Consider the following 20,255-nt stretch of genomic DNA (forward strand, 5'->3'; position numbering starts at 1 on the left):
CCAGAATTTCAGTTTCACGTGTTGTATAAAAAATTCTTGTCTATAACATTCCATTTTCAAGGTCAAGATTTTAGATTGCATCTGTTTAATTAAACAGTAGTTGTTGACAGTTATATTTTCTGTGTTGAGGTTTTAGATTGTGTAGTTTGAATTTTATGGCGATGGTTGACATTTGAATGTGATATGTAGAGAATTCCTAATTTACGTATTGGTTCAAAGAGTTTATTTTGAAAGTTCAATTTCATATGTAGAGTATGTAGATTTCATCTGCTAAAATACACAGTTCTGGTTGAAATATCGAGTTTTTAGATTGTATCTTCTGAATTACACTGCGGTTGTTGAAATTTTAATGTCATTGAGAGTTTTATTTTAACATGTTGAATCACATTGATTGTGCTGCAAGATCCATTTTGTATGTTGAGTTTTGATATTGCATCTGTTGAATTACACAGTAGTGATTGGACATTTTATTGTGCTTGTCAGAATAGTTATTTTTATATGTTGAAATGATGTGATGGTATTAAAAGTAACATTACACAATGTCCACATTTAACAGTTCAAGATAATATTGAGTATTAAGATACATCATTCGTGTATTCAATTATGAGGTGCCATTACATTTCGTGCATTTACAGTTTGAAAGTTACCATTCACAGGTCGAGAATTGCTATGAATTTCATCACTAGAGTTTGCTCTTGTGAACGGACCTCGTTATTCTTAAACAAGGAGGCTGTTTCTAATCGCTGTGAAATTCAACAGATGAAATCTAAATACTCCCCAAATGAAATGGAACTTTTATCATAAACAGTGGCATACAGCATGTGAATTTGGGACTTTCGACATATGATATTGAATTTTTAACCATTGCTGTGTAATTCAAAATACACACTGTAAAACGTCGACATAGGAAGTATAACTTTAAACCACCACTGTATAACTCAGCAAATAAAATCTAAAATCTTGACTTAGAGAATGAAACTTTAAGGACAGTGAATTTCATCCAACACGTGATATTGGATTTCTCGACATACGACATCAAAATTTCAACTGCAACTTACTCATTGGACCAGCCTTTATCCATTACAGTGCCTCATAGGTAAGTGAGCCTATTGAACTCATGTCGCTGTTGAAGGCTAAGCAGCTCCAGAACTTGTAGCATCCTGGATACGCAGCCTTCTTCAAGAGATCTATCATCCGTTTGAAGAAATCATGCAGCTTGGCACTGATTCCTTTCGATGGTTTGTATATCTTTAGTGCAGTAGGGGTCCTATCTAAATGAGCCATTCTCAAGTGTTGATCAGAACCAAAGATATATATGCTGTCTTTCTACTCTCGTGAGAGCAGTTCTTTAAATTCCATTTAAGAACCCCAATGCCAGAGTTTGCTTTATTACAGCAGAAGTTGATATGTGTACCCTATTGGAGATCCTCTGAGATGAAAACTGCTAGGTATGGACTTGTTGGTACCTGTTGTAGAATGGTGTTGTTTATTTGGTAATATTTAGAAGATTTGTTCCTGATGCTAATGAATATATATAAAATCTTAGCGTTAAATTGCATGCCCCACACTGAGGCCCACTTTTCCAGTTCGATCAGGTAGTTTTTACCAATTTCATAATCTTTGATAGTTTTGATAGTTCTGTAGAGTAAACAATCATCTGTGAAGAATCTAACTTGTGAGGAGACACTCTGGCAGGTCATTTATGTGGCACAGGAACAATAGGGGACCAAGTACCATGCCATCTGATACACTGGATTCTGCTGTAAAGCTTTTCGAGTATTCGCCATCACAGATGACGTCGATGACCTGGTCTCTGACGAAGGAGGATAGCCACTTGTTATCTGTCCCTGCACTCCATAGCAGTGTAATTTATGAAGAAGTTTGTTGTCTGGGACTGTGTCAAAAGCTTTAAAAAAGTCTAAAATTGCAATGTGTAGTTCTATGTGACCCACTGTTATGCGTTGGGGTTGGATTCTCCCAATATTTATTTGAATTACTGTGGAATTCCCACCCTGGCTCATTTTGTAGGAAGTGAAATTAGTGATAGAGAGAGGTAAAGCTTCGAGCCCCCAGTCAGCAGTACCGATAATTAAATTATTAAGAACACAAAGGTGAAATTCAAAGAATAACAATTTAATACAAATTAAACGATATTAATTTCTCAACCAATCTTCTTCCTCTTGACCATGTAGCAACCTATTTCATCACGTGATTATAGTGTGAGATGGCTTTCCCCTGTACTTGGTTTCTACTCATCTGTGTTTACTCTGCCAATTCAATTCCTCCTTCCAGCGTTCTCGTACTCCAATACTTCCTATCCTCTTCCCCTTTTGTTTCCTTTTCTCATCCTCCTCCTTTTTTCTCTTTCTCCAGCAACTAGGCTTGTTCTCGGCCTACTGCCTTGTTCTATCCTGTCTCTCTGAGACTCGGGACTTCACTACCCGGTAGTTCTGTCCCCAAAAGCTTCCTTTACGAAGCTTTCTGTCCTTGAATGTACCAAGGTTTTTCCTGCCAAATCACGAGTGGCTCCTGGAGTTATTGCTACAACTTGTCAGCACGATGCTTCACAATGACTAATTCGTTCCCAGCCCAAATGACTATTAAATTCTGGTTTGAATTGATGGCCCCACCCTTCCTCAGTTCTGATTGGATATCAATTCCACCCCAGTCGGTCCAGATTAACAGACGAGCCTCAGGCCAGCTGTCAACGCGGGGAGATTTACAACAGCAACAACGGTCCTTTGTTCTAGCACAAAGCTTCTAACATCTACTTGTGAGTTTTAACACCTAATGGAGCGGTTCTTGTACAAACATGAATTGCTACAACAGTGTAGGGTCGACATACTCATGGCGCTAACCCATTCCTTTGTTCCCGAGTTACGTAATCGCGGGCAGGCAAACGTGACATGCAACATCAACTTGCTGTTTTCAGTCAAAGGATTGTAGGAGATCGTATTAAGTGACTAGTAGTTGTGATTTAGTAGAATAGGCTGATCGAAAGCCAGAATTTAGTTTAGTCAGGGTTCTGTGTGTGTCAAAGTGTTTCATCATATGGTTAATAAATGATGTGTTCATGAATTTTGCAAGAATTTTACAAGACACACACAGTAAGGATACCAATCTGTAATTTTCTGCTCTGTGTCTATCACAGGGGAGATGTGGGCATTTCTTAGATGTATTTGTGTAGAGTAGTTGTTTGAGGACTCCTTTGGCACTGGCGTTTAAGAGTGTGATATGTTGGAGGTTTTTCTGACCTTTAGCTTTTGGTAAAGAGCTGTCACTATTTTTGGTGAAAACTGACTGGAATTGCTTGACAAAGTTGTCTGCTTTGGCTTTTGAATCTACAATAAGGTTGCCTTTTTTCTGCTTGAGGGGTGCTGTGTCAGTGTTGTCCTGTTTCTTTGTTTTGACATACTTCCAGAATAAATTGTGTTTTTTTCTTCCCAATAGCCCTTCACAAATAACATTGCTGACATGTTTGATTTCAGCTCTTCTGAATTGTGTTTTGCATTCTTTCTGGAATTGCCTGTACCTTGTCCAGATCTTTTGCTTCTTTGCTGGTTTGTAGAGTTGTGCCCCTTTTCTTTAGTGATCTTTGGAGCTTCCTGTTGACCCATGGTTGTTAAAGTTTATTTCAACTCATTTTGGAAGGTACATTAATTCCAGGGATTTCTGAATTTCATTTTGAATTTCGATGATTGGTCTTGAATATTAATTGTGGTGTTATCTAATGTATACTTTTGATGGATTTCAGGAAAATGTTATTGCAGTCTCTCCGTATTGATTCCAAATTAGCTCTATAGAAATGAAATATTTTTCTTTGTGCCTGGTTGCTGTAGACAGGTTTATAGTTGGAGTCCACAATAACCATTTCACCACTCTGGTGACCTAGTGGTTTGAGCATCCACCTCACATGTGGGAGGTTGTGGGTTCGATTCCTTGCAGAGTCATACCAAAGACTTACAAAAATGGTACTAACAGTGTTAGGACTGGATGGCCTTGTGTCAGGACAATGTGACTGGGTGGGACATCATGCTACATGTCTGCAACATGATGCCCCAATGGTAGGCATCACTATAAACTGCCACACTGCAGACATCATAGTGATATGACTGAAAAATTGTTAAAGCTACATTTAAAAAATGCAAATCACACACACACACACACACACACACAATAACCATTTCATGATCTGATGTCATAGTAGCACTAACAGATGATTTGACCAGTGATGGATTAGTGGTGAATACAGGGTCAAGGAGCTCATGATTTCAAGTAGGTTCATCGTGAATTTGTACAAGGTTGAATTCATTTATAGTGTTTACTAGGTGTTGTTGGATGTTCAAATCTTGGACATTGTTTGAGTCACTAGAAGTGGTGAGAGAGTCCCAACTTATGTCTGGGCAGTTGAAGTCACTGCTGAGTATTATTTTCTTTGGTTTGTTGGTATTTACGAGCCTAAATGCATCAGTGACTTTAATGGTAGGACCATCGCCAATAGCGTTATGATGATTATGATGATTATTGTATGTATGGGAGTTGTATGCCTTATTTATTAAAACTGAACATTTATGACAAATTAAAAACAGTTTTTCCAGGTGTAATGTTGATGCATATTCTTTCTGCACATCAGAGGCAATCTCATTCTGTCTGTTAAACTTCCTTCTTATGGAAAATTTATTACATCATTTTTGTGCTTCGAAGCTAAGTCCACAAACTGAACAGTTATAAGCCACCTTTTACATTAACAACGCGTGACTGTGGGTCACTTTACTACTAATGGCTGGTAATATGAATCTGGTACTTATCTAAGCATGTGCATCTGTGTATATTTTCCAGCATCTTCCATTGTTAGACTGCACCATGCATGATAAAATTTGATTGGTTCTGCATTGCAGTGAATGCCTACATAGATGGATTTACTGTCAGGCCTGGCCCTAGGGCAAGGCAAATGCCCTGGGCCCTGCGCTTTCAGGAAATCAACTTCGCAATGCAGTTATTTTGCTTGGGTTCCCACTCATCACTTGCTGCCTTGGGGCCCTGCACATCCTAGGGCCGGGCCTGTTTCCATCATATTCATCTGATAGAGGGTTATATAAATAAATCTCGCAGAGGATAAAAAGTAACTTTCTTTTTTACTAAAAAATGCAGCGGATGAAAAAAACATTTTTGTTCTTATTCGTTAAGACTGTGCACAATGAGTGTGTCTGAGTGTAGTCTTTCAATGTAAGACATAACACATGTTTTTGTTTTAGTGCCATCACCCCCCAGAACAAAAATATCTTGTGATGTGTCTTATGTTGTAGGACTAGTTTGAGCAATGCTCATGTGAAATCGCCCCAGACACTTTGGCCTGACTTGGTGCACCTCCCCTAAAAACAAACCACCTTCTTGATGCATGCACTATCACCTTTTCAGAAATGTACTCCTTTCATAGTGATACCTCTCATTATTCTAGAAACTTTTGTTATTGAACAAAGCATGGATAACAAATGACTCGTTCCCTCATACTCTTCAACCAGATGAACGGTGAGGCTGTCTCAGAACATTTGAGTATTTCATCATTCAGTTGATGCACTTTACAGAAGTCAATTTCTTCATGTGACACCATAGACCAACAAGTAGGTCTCCACTTTTTTTTCTGACAGCAGGAATAAAAGCGGAGACCTACTTGTTGGTCTAGTGACACCATTCCAGTAAAAGTCACTTGGGGCATATATGCGCATCTAATCATTTTCAAATAATCACAAACTGTTCTTTTGAAATTCAAAATTAATTTTCTTTAACCAAAGTCTATTCAGTTCTGATGACTGAATCCTCTGCACCTTAACTATCATCAAGAAACTTCCAGATTAAAATTATCGATCTCTATAGTCTTTTGCAATGGTGGCCATGTACTAAACTTTGGTCAAGAAAAGAGCACATCGAGTGGAATCATCACAAAATAGGGTAGTATGAATTTGTTTATCACTATACTTAGCTTTCATGGTGACATCACAGTGTGCGACATTCAATCCGGATTGTACTGGATCACACCTTTAGATTCATTTTGTCCAAAAATGTCTATGTACATTAACATTGATGTTGCAGCATGCACTTTTCGGAGCGTCTAAATAATGACCTTGCTAAGGAATGTGGATATTCGGTGTTGAATGTCTACATGTCTTGTGTGACTTGTATTTTAAACGTGCTCTTTTTTAAAAAAATTTGCAAAGGAACATCAAAAGCACATATAGAAACTCAAGTGAAGAGGAATTTTTTTTTTTTAACTTAAACTTAGCATAGCATGATCATCATGATATAATATTTTTTAGATTTTTTTCCAATACTTAATTAGCATTGTGAATATGCAGAACTTCAATATTTGAATGTACAGTTGTTGAAACTTCAAAACTGTTTTGCATACTTAATAATGTATTTCTCCAGAAATAAAACTAATTTGTGAAAGAAGTCACAATTTTACATGAGAAGGTGCTATTTTTCATTCATTGTAATTCTTACCATTATCAAACAGATTTTTCAAAAATAATAGGTTAAATATCAAGATTTTCAAAAGATTATTTGAATTGTGTTTGTGTGCTTGTAACATTTTTACAAGTCTTTGGTATGAATCTGTTAGGGTTCGAACCATGACTCCCTGCATCCAAGGCAAACACTTAGGCCACTGGAGCAGTCAATTGAAATTGTACTGTTAAAGTAAAAAAAAATTATTTTATACATAGAAAATCCCAGTATCCCAGTATTAAATAAGCAAAAATGTAGAGGATGCTGTTTTAATTCTGAAAAGTATCATTACTGAATGTTCAGTTAAATTTTCCCAAATTATTCTAACATAGAACCACCTCTGATCATCAGTAATGATAGGTCCACATACAGCTTGATAATAATGGAACACAATTCTAAATAATGTTACTGATGCAGCTGTGAGTCTATTGGCTAATCTTGATTTGCAGACTGGTTGCCCTATTGCATGAGTACAATTTAAACCCATCAAGATTTCCTGATTGGAAAAAGAGAAATAGTATGTCAGTTTTTTCATGGTATTTGTTTTTGTTTTACATCACATCTGATAATGATAGACAAAGTTTCTTTCAGTATGACTCGATGCTGATCAGTTGTGGTTGTGATGTCATTGAGAAAAGTGTTGTCTTGAGGGGTTAGTCAAAATGTACCTTGAAACAATGTACCCAAGTCAAAATTTACTCCATTCAAAAAGTAGATATGAATGCCGAAATGTACCCAAGTCACAACATGTTAAAACATTACCATATCCAAATTTAAACAATTTCTGCAGTTTATATTACACAATAAATCATAATAATTTTTACATTTCACCCACGAATCACCCACCTAAAACAAATGACCTTGAATCATCGGTGATAATTTTCTTCTGCACCTAGATCTGTTAAATGCTTGCAATTTTAATGAGTACATGTAATATCAAATATTTAATTGCATCAGAACCCATGCCTGAATTTGTTCTAGATGAGATTTTATTTGCACAAGGAAATTGCATTATTTCTTCTGTTTTGAAGATAACATTGTAACGCCTTCCAAGTTTAATTGAGACATGAAATTGGTAAAAAGATGTTGTCAAATCATTCATGTTATACAAAACAGTGGGAGTTAAATGGAGCCACAACTAAATGGCCAAAAACATTGGATAAAACTCGATGCAACCAACAGGTTGTTTGAAAGTATTGCTTTTTTTTCTTCTCGTCAATGAGAATGGCATATAAATATATCATATCTATATGTTATTATGTTATCTACATGCTGGAAATAGGACCAGAATGTTTACATGAATGGGCACCAGCTACCTTCAAAAGATGGAAAGACCATCAAGTTCATATTTGTATCGATATGTATCATATCACAGGTTGCGTATTGTTAAATGTATTGATACATGGCACAGATGTATTGTTTCACCCCTAGTATATACCCATATTTGTCCCAATAATGACCATCAGCATATACAAATTATTGACAGATTTGTTGGTCTAGGCACTCCTATTGAAGCTTGACAATGAAACCTATGTATAAAAAAAAATTGAGCATTAACATTTCCCACACCAAAACTGCCTACCCTTCTGCACATGAGATTCTCACGTGGGATCTAACTCAGGTTAGTCTCATGTGCAATTTAACATGCAAATTAGGTAGAACTCACGTGAGCAAATAGATTCTAATAAGAAAATCACATGTGCAGGAATTGTTAACAAGAGCAATATCTTGCTCACGTGAGTCACACCTTGCTCACGTGAGCCACACCTCACTCACATGAGCAAGATCTGCTCACGTGAGCCACATCTCGCTCATGTGAGCAAGATTTTGCTCACGTGAGCAGCATCTTGCTCACATGAGCAAAAACAACAAAAAACAACTATAGTATTTAGTTTTTATTGAATACAAGAATTAAACAGAGTAAGATCAATATTCAAATCTAGTAATCATAAGCATATAATTTGAGTTCGATTAGTGATCTTTTAATAAGGTAAAACAACTAGAGTATGTATGTATGTATGTATGTATGTATGTATGTATGTATGTACCTGTTATATTAATACATCACATTTATTCTACAAACTTTAAGGTCATAATGAAAGATACTGCTGGAAATTTGCTTCACATGAGGACCATTCTTCACTGTTCCAGAAAATTTGAAGCAAACAAAACGTGTAATTGACATTCCTGCTTCTGAATTTCATTATTTGCCAGTCTGCAACAGTATTTTCACTTGGAGATTGTTCTCTTTGAATCAATGCACTTCCTGTTGACCACTGAATTTAAGTTAGCAGGCTCAGTTTTAACTGTTGAAAAATGAAACCTGAAATGGAAATGAAAAGTTGGTAGAATTTTTTTTTCTTCTGATCACAGCATTTGAGACATTATGTAAGGTTGATTTTTAAAGATTCGTTTTACAAGGTAAAGGCAAAATACATAATTGTAGTTTGGATTAGATGGCACTTTATCACAATGTGAAAATAGGAGCCAACTGTTTTCCCAAGGACACACTTACTCAGCCAACCCAGTCTGAAAATTCATCCTTTGGACTATGAGTCAACTTGCTCTACCAATAGAATTACCTTAGTTCAGTAGCAAACATATAAATTGCACTGTTGATGAGATACCTGCAAGTCATGTTGCATATTCCAAATTTGACTACTTCTGGATAAAGATGCCAACGTGTACCCGGGTATTCTCCCATAGATAATAACCTGGGTAATAAAACGAACAATTGGGTACCCGTTAAAAAAAAAAAGTGTTCACAGGGGCTCATATGGTTGCTTACAATTTACTTGTCATACGTGGTCTGTATAATAATACAATCCTTTCTCAAGTGACCTATTTAAGAATCACCGCTGATATTTCAAGCCTGACCATCCTAATTTCATGCCTGTCCATGGTTCATGTGCCAATTTTCTCATGACTTAAAACACTCTTGTTTTCAGATCCTGGTGACATTATCTGGGTCAAATAAAATTAAGCACAATATGAATGTCTGGTTTAACATGGCAATGCAGTTTTGTCTGACTTCTTCCTGTTGCTGTCAATGTTTTGCACTTCTTTCAAATGATTGCTAACTTTGTTGTGTTCATTAAATTTTGTGACCTTCATGAAATTTAATCTGTAAAAAGATAAAAATTAGTATAATTGATCTTTTTTTAAAATCTATGCAGAACAGAAAGAATGAACTGAAATGAGAAAACGATTTGGTTGGCAAAAGAGTCCTAGTCTATAAGTGTATATAAGCACTAAGAAAAGCTGTAATCCTTATCCAATTAAATCTCTATTTTAAATTTACCAATCAAAATATTTGACAGACAGGGCAAATGTCTTTTAGGAATAAAATCATGAATTAAGCTACTGCATTTGGTTCTCAATCGTGTATGCTTATCTTGATCCACCCAATCAGCAATAAAATAATACGAAGAACATTTATGTTTGTACATACTGTTTCAATCGGTAACGCAAGTGCTCCTCACTGAGGCGCCCTCATTATTATTGGGGGTGGGGGTAAGAGCCAGACATGGTTGCACAGTTGAATTGTGGAAGGCTTAAATATTCGATGATAGTGTGGTGTAGATATCATTTTTGGAAACAGGAGGCAGAATTATTATCTTTAAGTAAAATCTGAAACAAACCCTTGGCTCAATTTTAAACGACCATGCGAATTTATGCTTATGCTTATAATGTCGATGATTCAGGGTATCGACTTTGATCATTCTGTATGCGAAAATTGTAAAAAGAAATGAGAAAAAGTAACTTACCTCTTTCTCGGCAAAGAACCAGTCTTTCATAATCCTTGAATCTTCCCTAACAGCACGTCGACGTCTTCTGTTTCGTACTGGACATTAACATCAGTACCGACGTGGACATCTTTAGATGTTGGTGTTGGTTTCTATATTTGAATAATGTCCACACTCTTGCTGTCAGAATGTTTTAAGAGCAAACATGTTGCAGGAGAATATTAAATAACTTTCTTCATAAACAGCGTGGCCCTTGCTAAGAGAACATGACCCGCGCGTAAATTTCTCTGTTCGGTTTAAAAGTGCTATTCTACATGTACACTGTAGGTCAACATCCAGCATCTGTTGAGTTTATCTGAGGCGCCATTATTAGTAAACACGTTGTTGTACGCTAGGGGCTTGTATCATTGATTACAATATAAAAGTCAGTCATACATTTAGTATAAAAATAATACTTTTATTATTTTATACTGCTGTATGACTGACATTTAAATTGTAAGCAACGATGCGAGCCCTTCTGGTTTTACACTCCTTTGTACACATGTACTCGGGTATTTCTTAATGTTATATTTTATTTATCAAATAAATGCTATTTTATTATCTGATGTTTCATAAAAACTGAGATATAAGTGAATTCATATAATTAATAAGTTAATTAATATAGACCAAGTTAATTTTGATGTTTTTACAGTAGCTTGTGCCCAGCCATGCCCCATAGGACACTCTAATGGTTCTAACAAGCCGATTCTTCCACCGTGTACTCTTATAACCTGGGTCACAGAAAAGTTAACGGAAACGTCAGTGATTTGTTTTGTGATTATTTCAATAGGAAATTTCTTTTATAAACTTTGAAATGACACAATCAGAACATTTAAAAGGCTGCAAATAAGCAAAATTTTCCATTGCCAAGAATATACACGTGTAAAACAGTGCGAAACAGCTACACAACCAAACACGACTGGATTAGGCAGTTTCTTACGGATTTATTAAATATTTTATGTACAGTACATGTTTTTTTTTATACTGATAATGTACATATGCATAGGAAATGGGGTTGGGGTGAAACCTCGATAATAATTTGCCTAATACGTAACCTGTTCGACTGTTCAGTTGGCGTTTGAATTTTGGCGGACACTAGACAAAATGTTTAATGTTACCCCGCGTATTTCTTTGATGCCAGACATTCAACGTCGGTGGACAATGTTTTATTGAACACGTTAATATTATTAATCCTTTATGGTTTCTGCGTGGATTAAACATAGGCCGTTTTATAGAATATGGGGAAGGGGGCGTCAAGCGTACGTACGCGGGGGGGGGGGGGTCAAAAAAGTATGCATGCGTGGGGGGGGGGGGGTCAAGCTTTACCAGATTTTTTGCGTACGTACTAAATGGATGACCCATAAGCCGAATTACACAATTCAGTAAGTATAAGATTGTACTGACTTTTTGTGCGAATGTTAGGCATGGAAGAAAACGACGTAGTTTATGTAATTCTCCAATTTTTCTGGAAAATGACTTCAGAGTTTATTAGGCCAAAAGGACTGTGCATCAGTGGGTTTTTTTTTCTTCAGATATGTGGCTATGTATTTGTTTTACAATTTTATAGTGGGGTTTTAGAAGTTTGTGAATAAAGGAGCTGCATCATATGTTTATGGAACATAGGATTCATTTTAGGGCAAAAGTTTTATTTCCTTTTTATATTTGTAAACTGTGTATTTTGGGGAGAGAAACATTTCACCTTTTTACGGATTACTTTATTAAACATTAACCACGATCAGTATACAAGTTATTAACTCTATTCTTTGACAGCTGTTAAAGTTTAATGGGTAGTCTGGTTATACGAGACCTTAATTCTGAATTGTTTCATTTTATGAACAGTGAAATGAACCTTAATATGTTCAAATACAAGGAGCCTGTTGGGACAAAATAAGATTAAAACTCACTGTGAGAAAATAAGTTGAAGATGTTTTAAAATTTAAAAAATACAACAAAGCAAAATGAACAAGTGCAAAATAGAAATTATGTCTATTTGACAATAATTGAGATGCTTGACATTCAACATTTACACAAAATATTTAAGTCCAAATTGCTCATGTGATAACTCACATGAGAAAATCCAACTTTGAATAAATTTGAAATATTAAGTGTTTAATCAGAATCAAAGTCCAAGTTTCTCACGTGATAACTCACGTGAGAAATTAGAACTCTGCTTTATTTTCAAACATGGTTGTATGTAATGGAAAAGAATGTTTTCTAAGTTCTACTTTCTCATGTGAAAAGTTAGATTCTCACATGAGCAAAATCTGCTCACGTGAGAATCCGGTTAGTTTTTCCTTGGCTCACAAGATCTAACAAACTGCACACATGAGCCTGCAAAATCTACCCAATTTGCATACATTTCTAACAAGGTTCTCATGTGCAGCTTATGAGCAACTCATGTGAACTGGTGAGATTTTTCTGTACGGATTCAGATGACTGAATGACCTTGGCAATTTGTAATGGTGTACCTTTAATTGGTTACATAAAATACATGTACATGGGTCAAATTTGAAAATACATCAGAATTTGTAACAATTGTTTAGACATTTTGTGCCTTGAGTAGTTTTCATGTAATGGGATTTTTTATTTCTGTAAAAGTTTTATACGTCTTTGAAAATTTGTTGAAAACTGTCTTTTCCTGGCTGTTGAAATAAGGAGTTTAAATAGTCTAACTGTTATGTTATTAAATCTTAAATTGCTTTATGTTTGCAGTCAGGCGGCACCTCACACAGGGTGAGAGGTATGGGTGGCCGTGGAAGAACCAAAAATCGGGCCAAGCACATTAGCCTTTCAGTGCAGGAAGACATAAAGCTGCATCATGCCAAGGAGCCATGGAAACCTAAACGTCTAGCTGCCAGGATAGATCATGATGAGGAAGATATCAGGAGTGAAGTCAGTAAACCTTTTGCAACCTCTAACTGCATATCTTTTAATAATTACTCTGACTCTTTTAAATGCACCTCGTTATTTTTTGTACACTTGAAACACAAAACAAAAATGTAAGAGATTCGATTCTTGTTCTGAATACACAATAGAACATCATTCATGTGCAATTCTAATTAATAAACACTGTTCAGAACAGTCATATTTTATAATATGCTATACAGTAATTGTCATTCAGTCCAACTGTTGTGTTTTCTGAACTAATTGCTGTGGATGCAGTCAGGTAGCTTGTCATTCAGGATGTTTGGTAAGCAAGATATGGGTGGCCATGGAGAAACCAAAAGTCAGACTAAGTACAGTAGCCTTTCAGTGCAGGAAGACATCAAGCTGCATCATGCCAAGGAGCCATGGAAACCTAAACGTCTAGCTGCCAGGATAGATCATGATGAGGAAGACATCAGGAGTGAAGTCAGTAAACCTTTTGCAACCTCTAACTGCATATCTTTTAATAATTACTCTGCCTCTTTTAAATGCACTTCGTTATTTTGTACACTTGAAACACAAAACAAAAATGTAAGAGATTTGATTCTTGTTCTGAATAGACAATAGAACATCATCATGTAAAATTCAAATTAATAAACACTGTTTTAAACAGTAATATATTAAAATATGCTATACAGTAATTGTCATTCACATACACAGGACTATCATCTTGGACTTGGAACACAAATTGTCATCACTGCTCAGGGTTCATATGGTCTTTGAAGGTCTTTAAAAATTGAAATAAACCCAACATTTTAGCAGTGCCGATGTCTGTTAAGAGAACAATTTATTTTGTATTAAATCTGATGCATAAGTTACATGTTTCTGAAATAACAATGAATGTTAACCTATCTTCCAGATCATTATAAATAAATTTTAGGAAATTAATTATAGATTTCATTTCATCATTAAACGATGTTGTAGTATTTTGCATTCGTTGTTTTCTCATATAACCTAACTTGTATACAAAATGTCAGTGAAAATAGGTCTTGGAAATCTATGTTTGTGGTGTTTTGAAAGTTTTGGAAAAGTCTTTGAATTTATCAATCAGAATTCTGTGTGAACCCTGCTGTTGCTACTTGGCACCCTACTTTTGGATGATTGCGGTGCCAAAGGGGTATTTTTGAAAAGAATTATTCTATACATAGGAGTGTGTACATTATCACACGACATAGAATTGTGCCTGGGTAATGATGTAGTGATACAATATGTATCAAGATACAGAGATTACAGTACCATAATATCAAGATAAATATATAGTTTATTTCAGTACTTTTCAGAGAAACTTTGGTGTCATGTGATACTGCCTGTGTATGCCTAACATCTCAAGAACACTCCTATAATGTTCAAGATAGAGATGTGAAAACTTGCGATATGATGTTGAGTGGTGTGTACATTTTGCACATCACTGACATACACAGCTCATGGTTGAGACTTGAAACCTTGGTCTGCATATGTCCACAACCATTTTAGTATTTTTATTCTACTAGAGCGATTGGGGAAGGAGGAAAACTAGGGTTCAGGATGTCAAAAACTGTATTTTCTGTATTTTTATAAATTTACAACTGGTTGAAGGCTACAGGTTCTATTTGGCTCCCATGAATTGGTCTTATAAGGATTGTTTTTAGTCACATTAAGTTTCCAGCCAATTTATTATCATGGAATATTGAGATTTCTCATTTATTTGACTATATTTGAAGGTTTTTTAATATACAATTTGCCAAAATGAACTTGCCAGTAGCTTCTCGTGGGTCGGTGGTTCTTTCCGGAGTTTTCTCGGGTTCTTCCTCCACCATTAATACTGGCCGCCATGTATAGCCTATTGTGTGCTGAAAAATGGCGTTAAACCCTACAACAACAACAACAACAACCAAAATGAACTATGAAAAATAGAATGTAAATTGAGTGGTAATGACCATGTAAATAATGTGCAAATTCAGTAATTCCATCAATTTTTCAGAATAACATCACAGTGGAAAATTTTGTTTTTCTGTGTCAGACTCTTCTACTTTTGTTTTAAAATTACAGACCTATGTTTCAATTTAGATTTTGTATTAAACCACATAGTCTTGTATATCATTTAGAACATATGTTAAGGTTCCTAGGTCAAAGTTCAAGGCTGCGTTAGTATCAAGGTTATATTCTGTTTCCATGGCATTTTGATTATTAAATATCTTTTGAGGAAGCTGTCTGTGTTTACTTCATAAATATAAAGTTTTGTATTACAAGGCATTAACATATTTTCTGATGTACAAAATTTCATCCAATTGTATACACCATATTCAAGAATCTTGCATTACATAAAACACACTTTTATATCTGTATAATTATGTACTTGTTAGATGTAGTAATGTAAAGAGTTTTGCTTGTAACATAGCTCCTAAAACACCTTTTCAGAGAGAGAGACTTGGAACCTCATGATATGATTGAATGCGGTTTTCTGTCTTGCAGAATTTTAAGTTATTTTCTGTGGGTGAAGCTGAAGGGCGATATGGACATTGGGTTATATCGCACAAAATGGCTATATCTGAACCCTATGAATGTGTTTATTTATCATAGTGTTGTATCTTGATTTGCCTTGGTGATATTTACCTACCTCACACTACCAGTGTTCACCTATATCTTCATAATTACATGTGGAATTATGTACCTAATATCTCCCTCAACCACGGTGCAACACTAATGATATATTAAGATAATTTACATGAATAGACCTTGCATTGCATATTCAGATATTATTTACACAAATAGACTTTGCATTGCATATTCAGATATTATTTACGTGAATAGACTTTGCATTGCATATTCAGATATTATTTATGTGAAAAGACTTTGCATTGCATATTCATATATTATTTACACAAATAGACTTTGCATTGCATATTCATATATTATTTACACAAATAGACTTTGCATTGCATATTCAAATATTATTTACATGAATAGACTTTGCATTGCATATTCAGATACTATTTACGTGAATAGACTTTGCACTGCATATTCATATATTATTTACACAAATAGACTTTGCATTGCATATTCAGATATTATTTACGTGAATAGACTTTGCATTGCATATTCATATATTATTTACGTGAATAGACTTTGCATTGCATATTCCTATATTATTTACACAAATAGACTTTGCATTGCATATTCAGATATTCGGTCAATCTCTATGATCAGCGGCTCCAAGTTGTGATTAAATTACTTGAAATTTTTGCTGAAAATTCTGATTGGTGACCAAAAAAACCCCATAGAAAATAAGAAAAGACTCAAGCTCACTGATATAAATTACAGGGGCTCGTAATGTTGCTTCCGATTTACCTATCAGTAATACATGTACTGTAAAAAAAACCTAAAAGCGTGGACACTTCTCATATGAAAATTTTAAAATATCAGTGATGATACATGTATACACATTTTTACCATGATTATGTTTTTTTCACCGAATTAAGTCTTACGCTTGCCTGTATATAGATCCTGTACGTTAAAAAATAAAATAGAAATAAATCAACAAAGGTTGTTTGTCATTTACATTATCATCTCTTTAATTCCTCTCATCATTAAACTTTAAGAATATTCTCAAAAGAAAGATTGCTGCATAAGAATAACATACAAGTTAATTTGTCATCATAGATCTACATGTCCTTTCCAAATGTTTTATTTATAGCAACTGTATATGACCCATTGCCAAGAAAAAGATGGGTTTCTTTAATTTGATACTTTGCCTTGCAGATTCATCATATTGATTAGTTAGTTAGCAGATCTTTATATCTTTTAAAGGAAACGGCACCAGGTGTTACCCTTGGTGAGAGTTTATGGTTTGGCCTGTGAATGAAAATTCTTAGAGCAGATGCATTTTCTTATACTTAGAAACATGTCCAATCAGAAAAAGGACAAATCAATACCGCTTTACAGATTTGTAGAGAGTAATATGAGTGTGATGCAATACAGCACTTGTATTTTGCCCTTCATCATGCAGAAAGTGTGGACTTCATGATCGTTAAGCAGAAGTTAGACATATGGATTGGTTAAAGTGAATTGTTGAATATAAATAATTTTTCAGTATGTTTTGTATATTTATTCTGGTTCTAATTCACAGAGATTTGCCCAGTTTTGCTAAATATTTCAACCTGCAGTAACTTTGTTCCAGGTTAATAGTAAAAATAAATGTACATTTTTATTTAAGTGTGCTGTAATTATGGCCTGTAATATATTAGCTCTAATGTCATAGCCCCCCCGAAAGTAGTGTTACTAATACTACTACTAGGTTACACTATGGCTATTGACTTTGGTGGTTCAAAGACATGGAGTCCAGTTTACTAATACAAGAAATGAACAATCTGCATTAAAACTTCCTGCTTATCTGGTAAATAAGTGTACATGTATGGTGATGCATTTTATGTAATTATTCATTTTTAGTGCGTGCAATTAGCACACTAAAATATCAAAGCCAAGGAAAAAATGTACTTTCGTAAAAGATGACATTTGTCTGTCATGATCGATGAAAGTGACACACATGGAAACTTTGATACATTTTTACATGTACCTTAAATAAAAGTCAAACGGTTTTAAGAAGCTAATAGAGAAAAATGCAGTCTTGTCAGAAAATATATTAACACAGCACTTTTGTCTTTTCTCTTTTCTACAGGAGTTGTGTAAGAAAGTTCAAGGTATTCTTAATAAACTTACACCACGGAATTTCCAGACACTGGTAAAAAAGATGCAAGCTCTTGAAATCGACACTGAATCTCGCCTAAAAAGTGTGATAGATGTTGTATTTGAAAAAGTAAGATATGTGACTTCATAGTTCATTTTTTTTTATGGCCCCACTGTGATGGTGGAAGGGGTCTTACTGCTTTGTGGCTGTCCATCCATGTCTGTACTTCCATAATTTCTGTCTCAGATCTGTTTTAGCAAAAAAGCTATTAAACATTAGAACTGTCTTCTTCCAGTGGAATGTGTTTGTCGTCCTAACTAGAACCATCTTCTTTTACATATTAACTTGGAACCAACAGACGTAGCACACTTTTTATGGTCATAAGTTGATTGATCTGATTTTCAGGCCAATATAGTGAATTTTCAGTTTTTTAGAAATATAAATGGTCAATACCACCAAATTGCTAGCAATTATAAAATAACTGACTTTTTCTATAAGTAAAAAAACCCACATCTTGAAGTGACTCTTTCTCAATACTGTTTGACTGAATTTGATGAAATTTAATAGAAAGCAACTAATATAAAAGCTCTGAATGTGTTTTGCCACAAATAGTATGATGGTCTCTGATACTTTACAGGAATGTTATTGATCTTTATGTATTTTTCAATTCATTGTGTCATTGTAATATTGCTACAGTTGTCTCTTCTTCCCATGGAACTTCTCTGTCATGTTAATGGTCCAGAGTTTCGAAATAAGTTTGTCTCGTATCTTTTGCTGGAAGCCATTCATTTACTGACATCTTTGAGAATTAACCAACCTGATTATTATTATTATTATGATGATTATTATTATTTTATTATTATTATTTTTATTATTATTATCTGATTTCAGGCTATTCGTGATCCAAGATATAGTATAGCCTATGCCAATATGTGCAGATGTTTGTCTATGGTAAGTAATTTCAAAGAGGTAAATCATTCTATACAAAATAAATTAAATTGGTGATTGACATGTTCTTTATCTTGCTGCAGTTTCACACAAGGGAAAAAACTTGCTTTTTTATTGATTCTATATCTTTAGAAGTTTGTTCATAATATTGTCTGGGTCAGTGTGAATACCTCAATCCATCCCTCGGAAAAGAACCAAATGCTTTGCATATTCCTTGCCATACTAACTTATTTGTTTGAAACCATAGCTTTTTCAAACAAAATGTATATGATTGGAACAGGACTTTTAACTATCTTGTGAAAAGTCTATGAAAATTAGTTTTCTCAAGTGAAAACAAAATTGTAAGGAGATGAAGTTATTTGTTGTTTTGTGCAGTAAACTATAGTCAGCTGCCCCACTCAGTTGATAATGCTCATTTCGATTCATGTGCCTTACACAGGTGTGCAACATACTTCTATCCGTGTGCCCTTCACAGGTGGCCTACATAGTTCTATCCACGTGACCTACACAGGTGGGCAACATACTTCTATTCATGTGCCATACACAAGTGGGCAACATCTATTCATGTGCCCTACAGAGGTGGGCAACACACTTCTATTCATGTGCCATACACAGGTGGGCAACATATTTCTAACCATGTGCCCTACACAGATGGGTTACATAGTTCTATCCATGTGACCTACACAGGTGGGCTACATACTTCTATCCAGGTGTCCTACACAGGTGGGTTACATAGTTCTATCCAGGTGCCACACTCAGTAGGATTAACACAGTTTATGCAGGTATCCTACTAACAGTTGGGCAAGCTCAGTTCTATCCAGGTGCCCTTCTTAGTTGAGTAAGTTAAATTCTATTCAGATATACTATTCTGTAGGGCAAGCTTTTTATACATCCAACAGATGACATAATGATTCACACCTAGCTAGCGATTTAATTGGCCAGCTGTGATTTGGAATCTATATTTATGATAGATGGTTGAGTAGATGTTAAGTAGTTATTTGGTCCCTGACTTTGCATAGTGAGAATCATTGCTCAATCTTGGCCTTGCACTGAGCCTTCATAACTCTGATGCATAGTGAGAATCATTGCTCAATGTTGGCCTTGTGCTGAGCCTTCATAACTCTGATCTTTTTCCATTGACAGCTGTTTGGTCCCACTTTGCATAGTGAGTATGATTGCTCAATGTTGGCCTTGTGCTGAGCCTTCATAACTCTGATCTTTTTCCATTGATAGCTGTTTGGTCCCACTTTGCATAGTGAGTACCATTGCTCAATCTTGCCCTTGCGCTGAGCCTTCATAACTCTGATCTTTTTCCAGTGATATCTGTTTGGTCCCACTTTGCATAGTGTGTATCATTGCTCAATCTTGGCCTTGCGCTGAGCCTTCATAACTCATAACTCTGATCTTTTTCCATTGGTGGCTGTGCTTGT

At 35.2% G+C, this 20,255-nt stretch overlaps 1 protein-coding gene across 5 annotated transcripts in view; it reads left to right on the top strand.

Moving 5' to 3' along the window:
- LOC149774518 (uncharacterized) overlaps positions 1-20,255 on the top strand; it is a 643,609-nt gene that overhangs the window by 566,609 nt on the left and 56,745 nt on the right. For all 5 annotated transcript variants that reach the window (XR_016416846.1, XM_089945254.1, XM_089945255.1 and 2 more), the window contains 4 exons: positions 13,002-13,181; positions 13,452-13,640; positions 17,869-18,006; positions 18,769-18,828. Coding sequence is in view for 4 of the 5 variants with exons in the window: in XM_089945254.1 (XP_089801380.1) it covers positions 13,002-13,181; positions 13,452-13,640; positions 17,869-18,006; positions 18,769-18,828 (567 nt within the window). In the remaining variant the exon portion in view is untranslated. The remainder of the gene's footprint in view (positions 1-13,001; positions 13,182-13,451; positions 13,641-17,868; positions 18,007-18,768; positions 18,829-20,255) is intronic.

This window comes from Sinohyriopsis cumingii, unplaced genomic scaffold (assembly GCF_028554795.1).
Source record: "Sinohyriopsis cumingii isolate HCF-2022 unplaced genomic scaffold, ASM2855479v2 utg000229l, whole genome shotgun sequence".
Classification (NCBI taxonomy): domain Eukaryota; kingdom Metazoa; phylum Mollusca; class Bivalvia; order Unionida; family Unionidae; genus Sinohyriopsis; species Sinohyriopsis cumingii.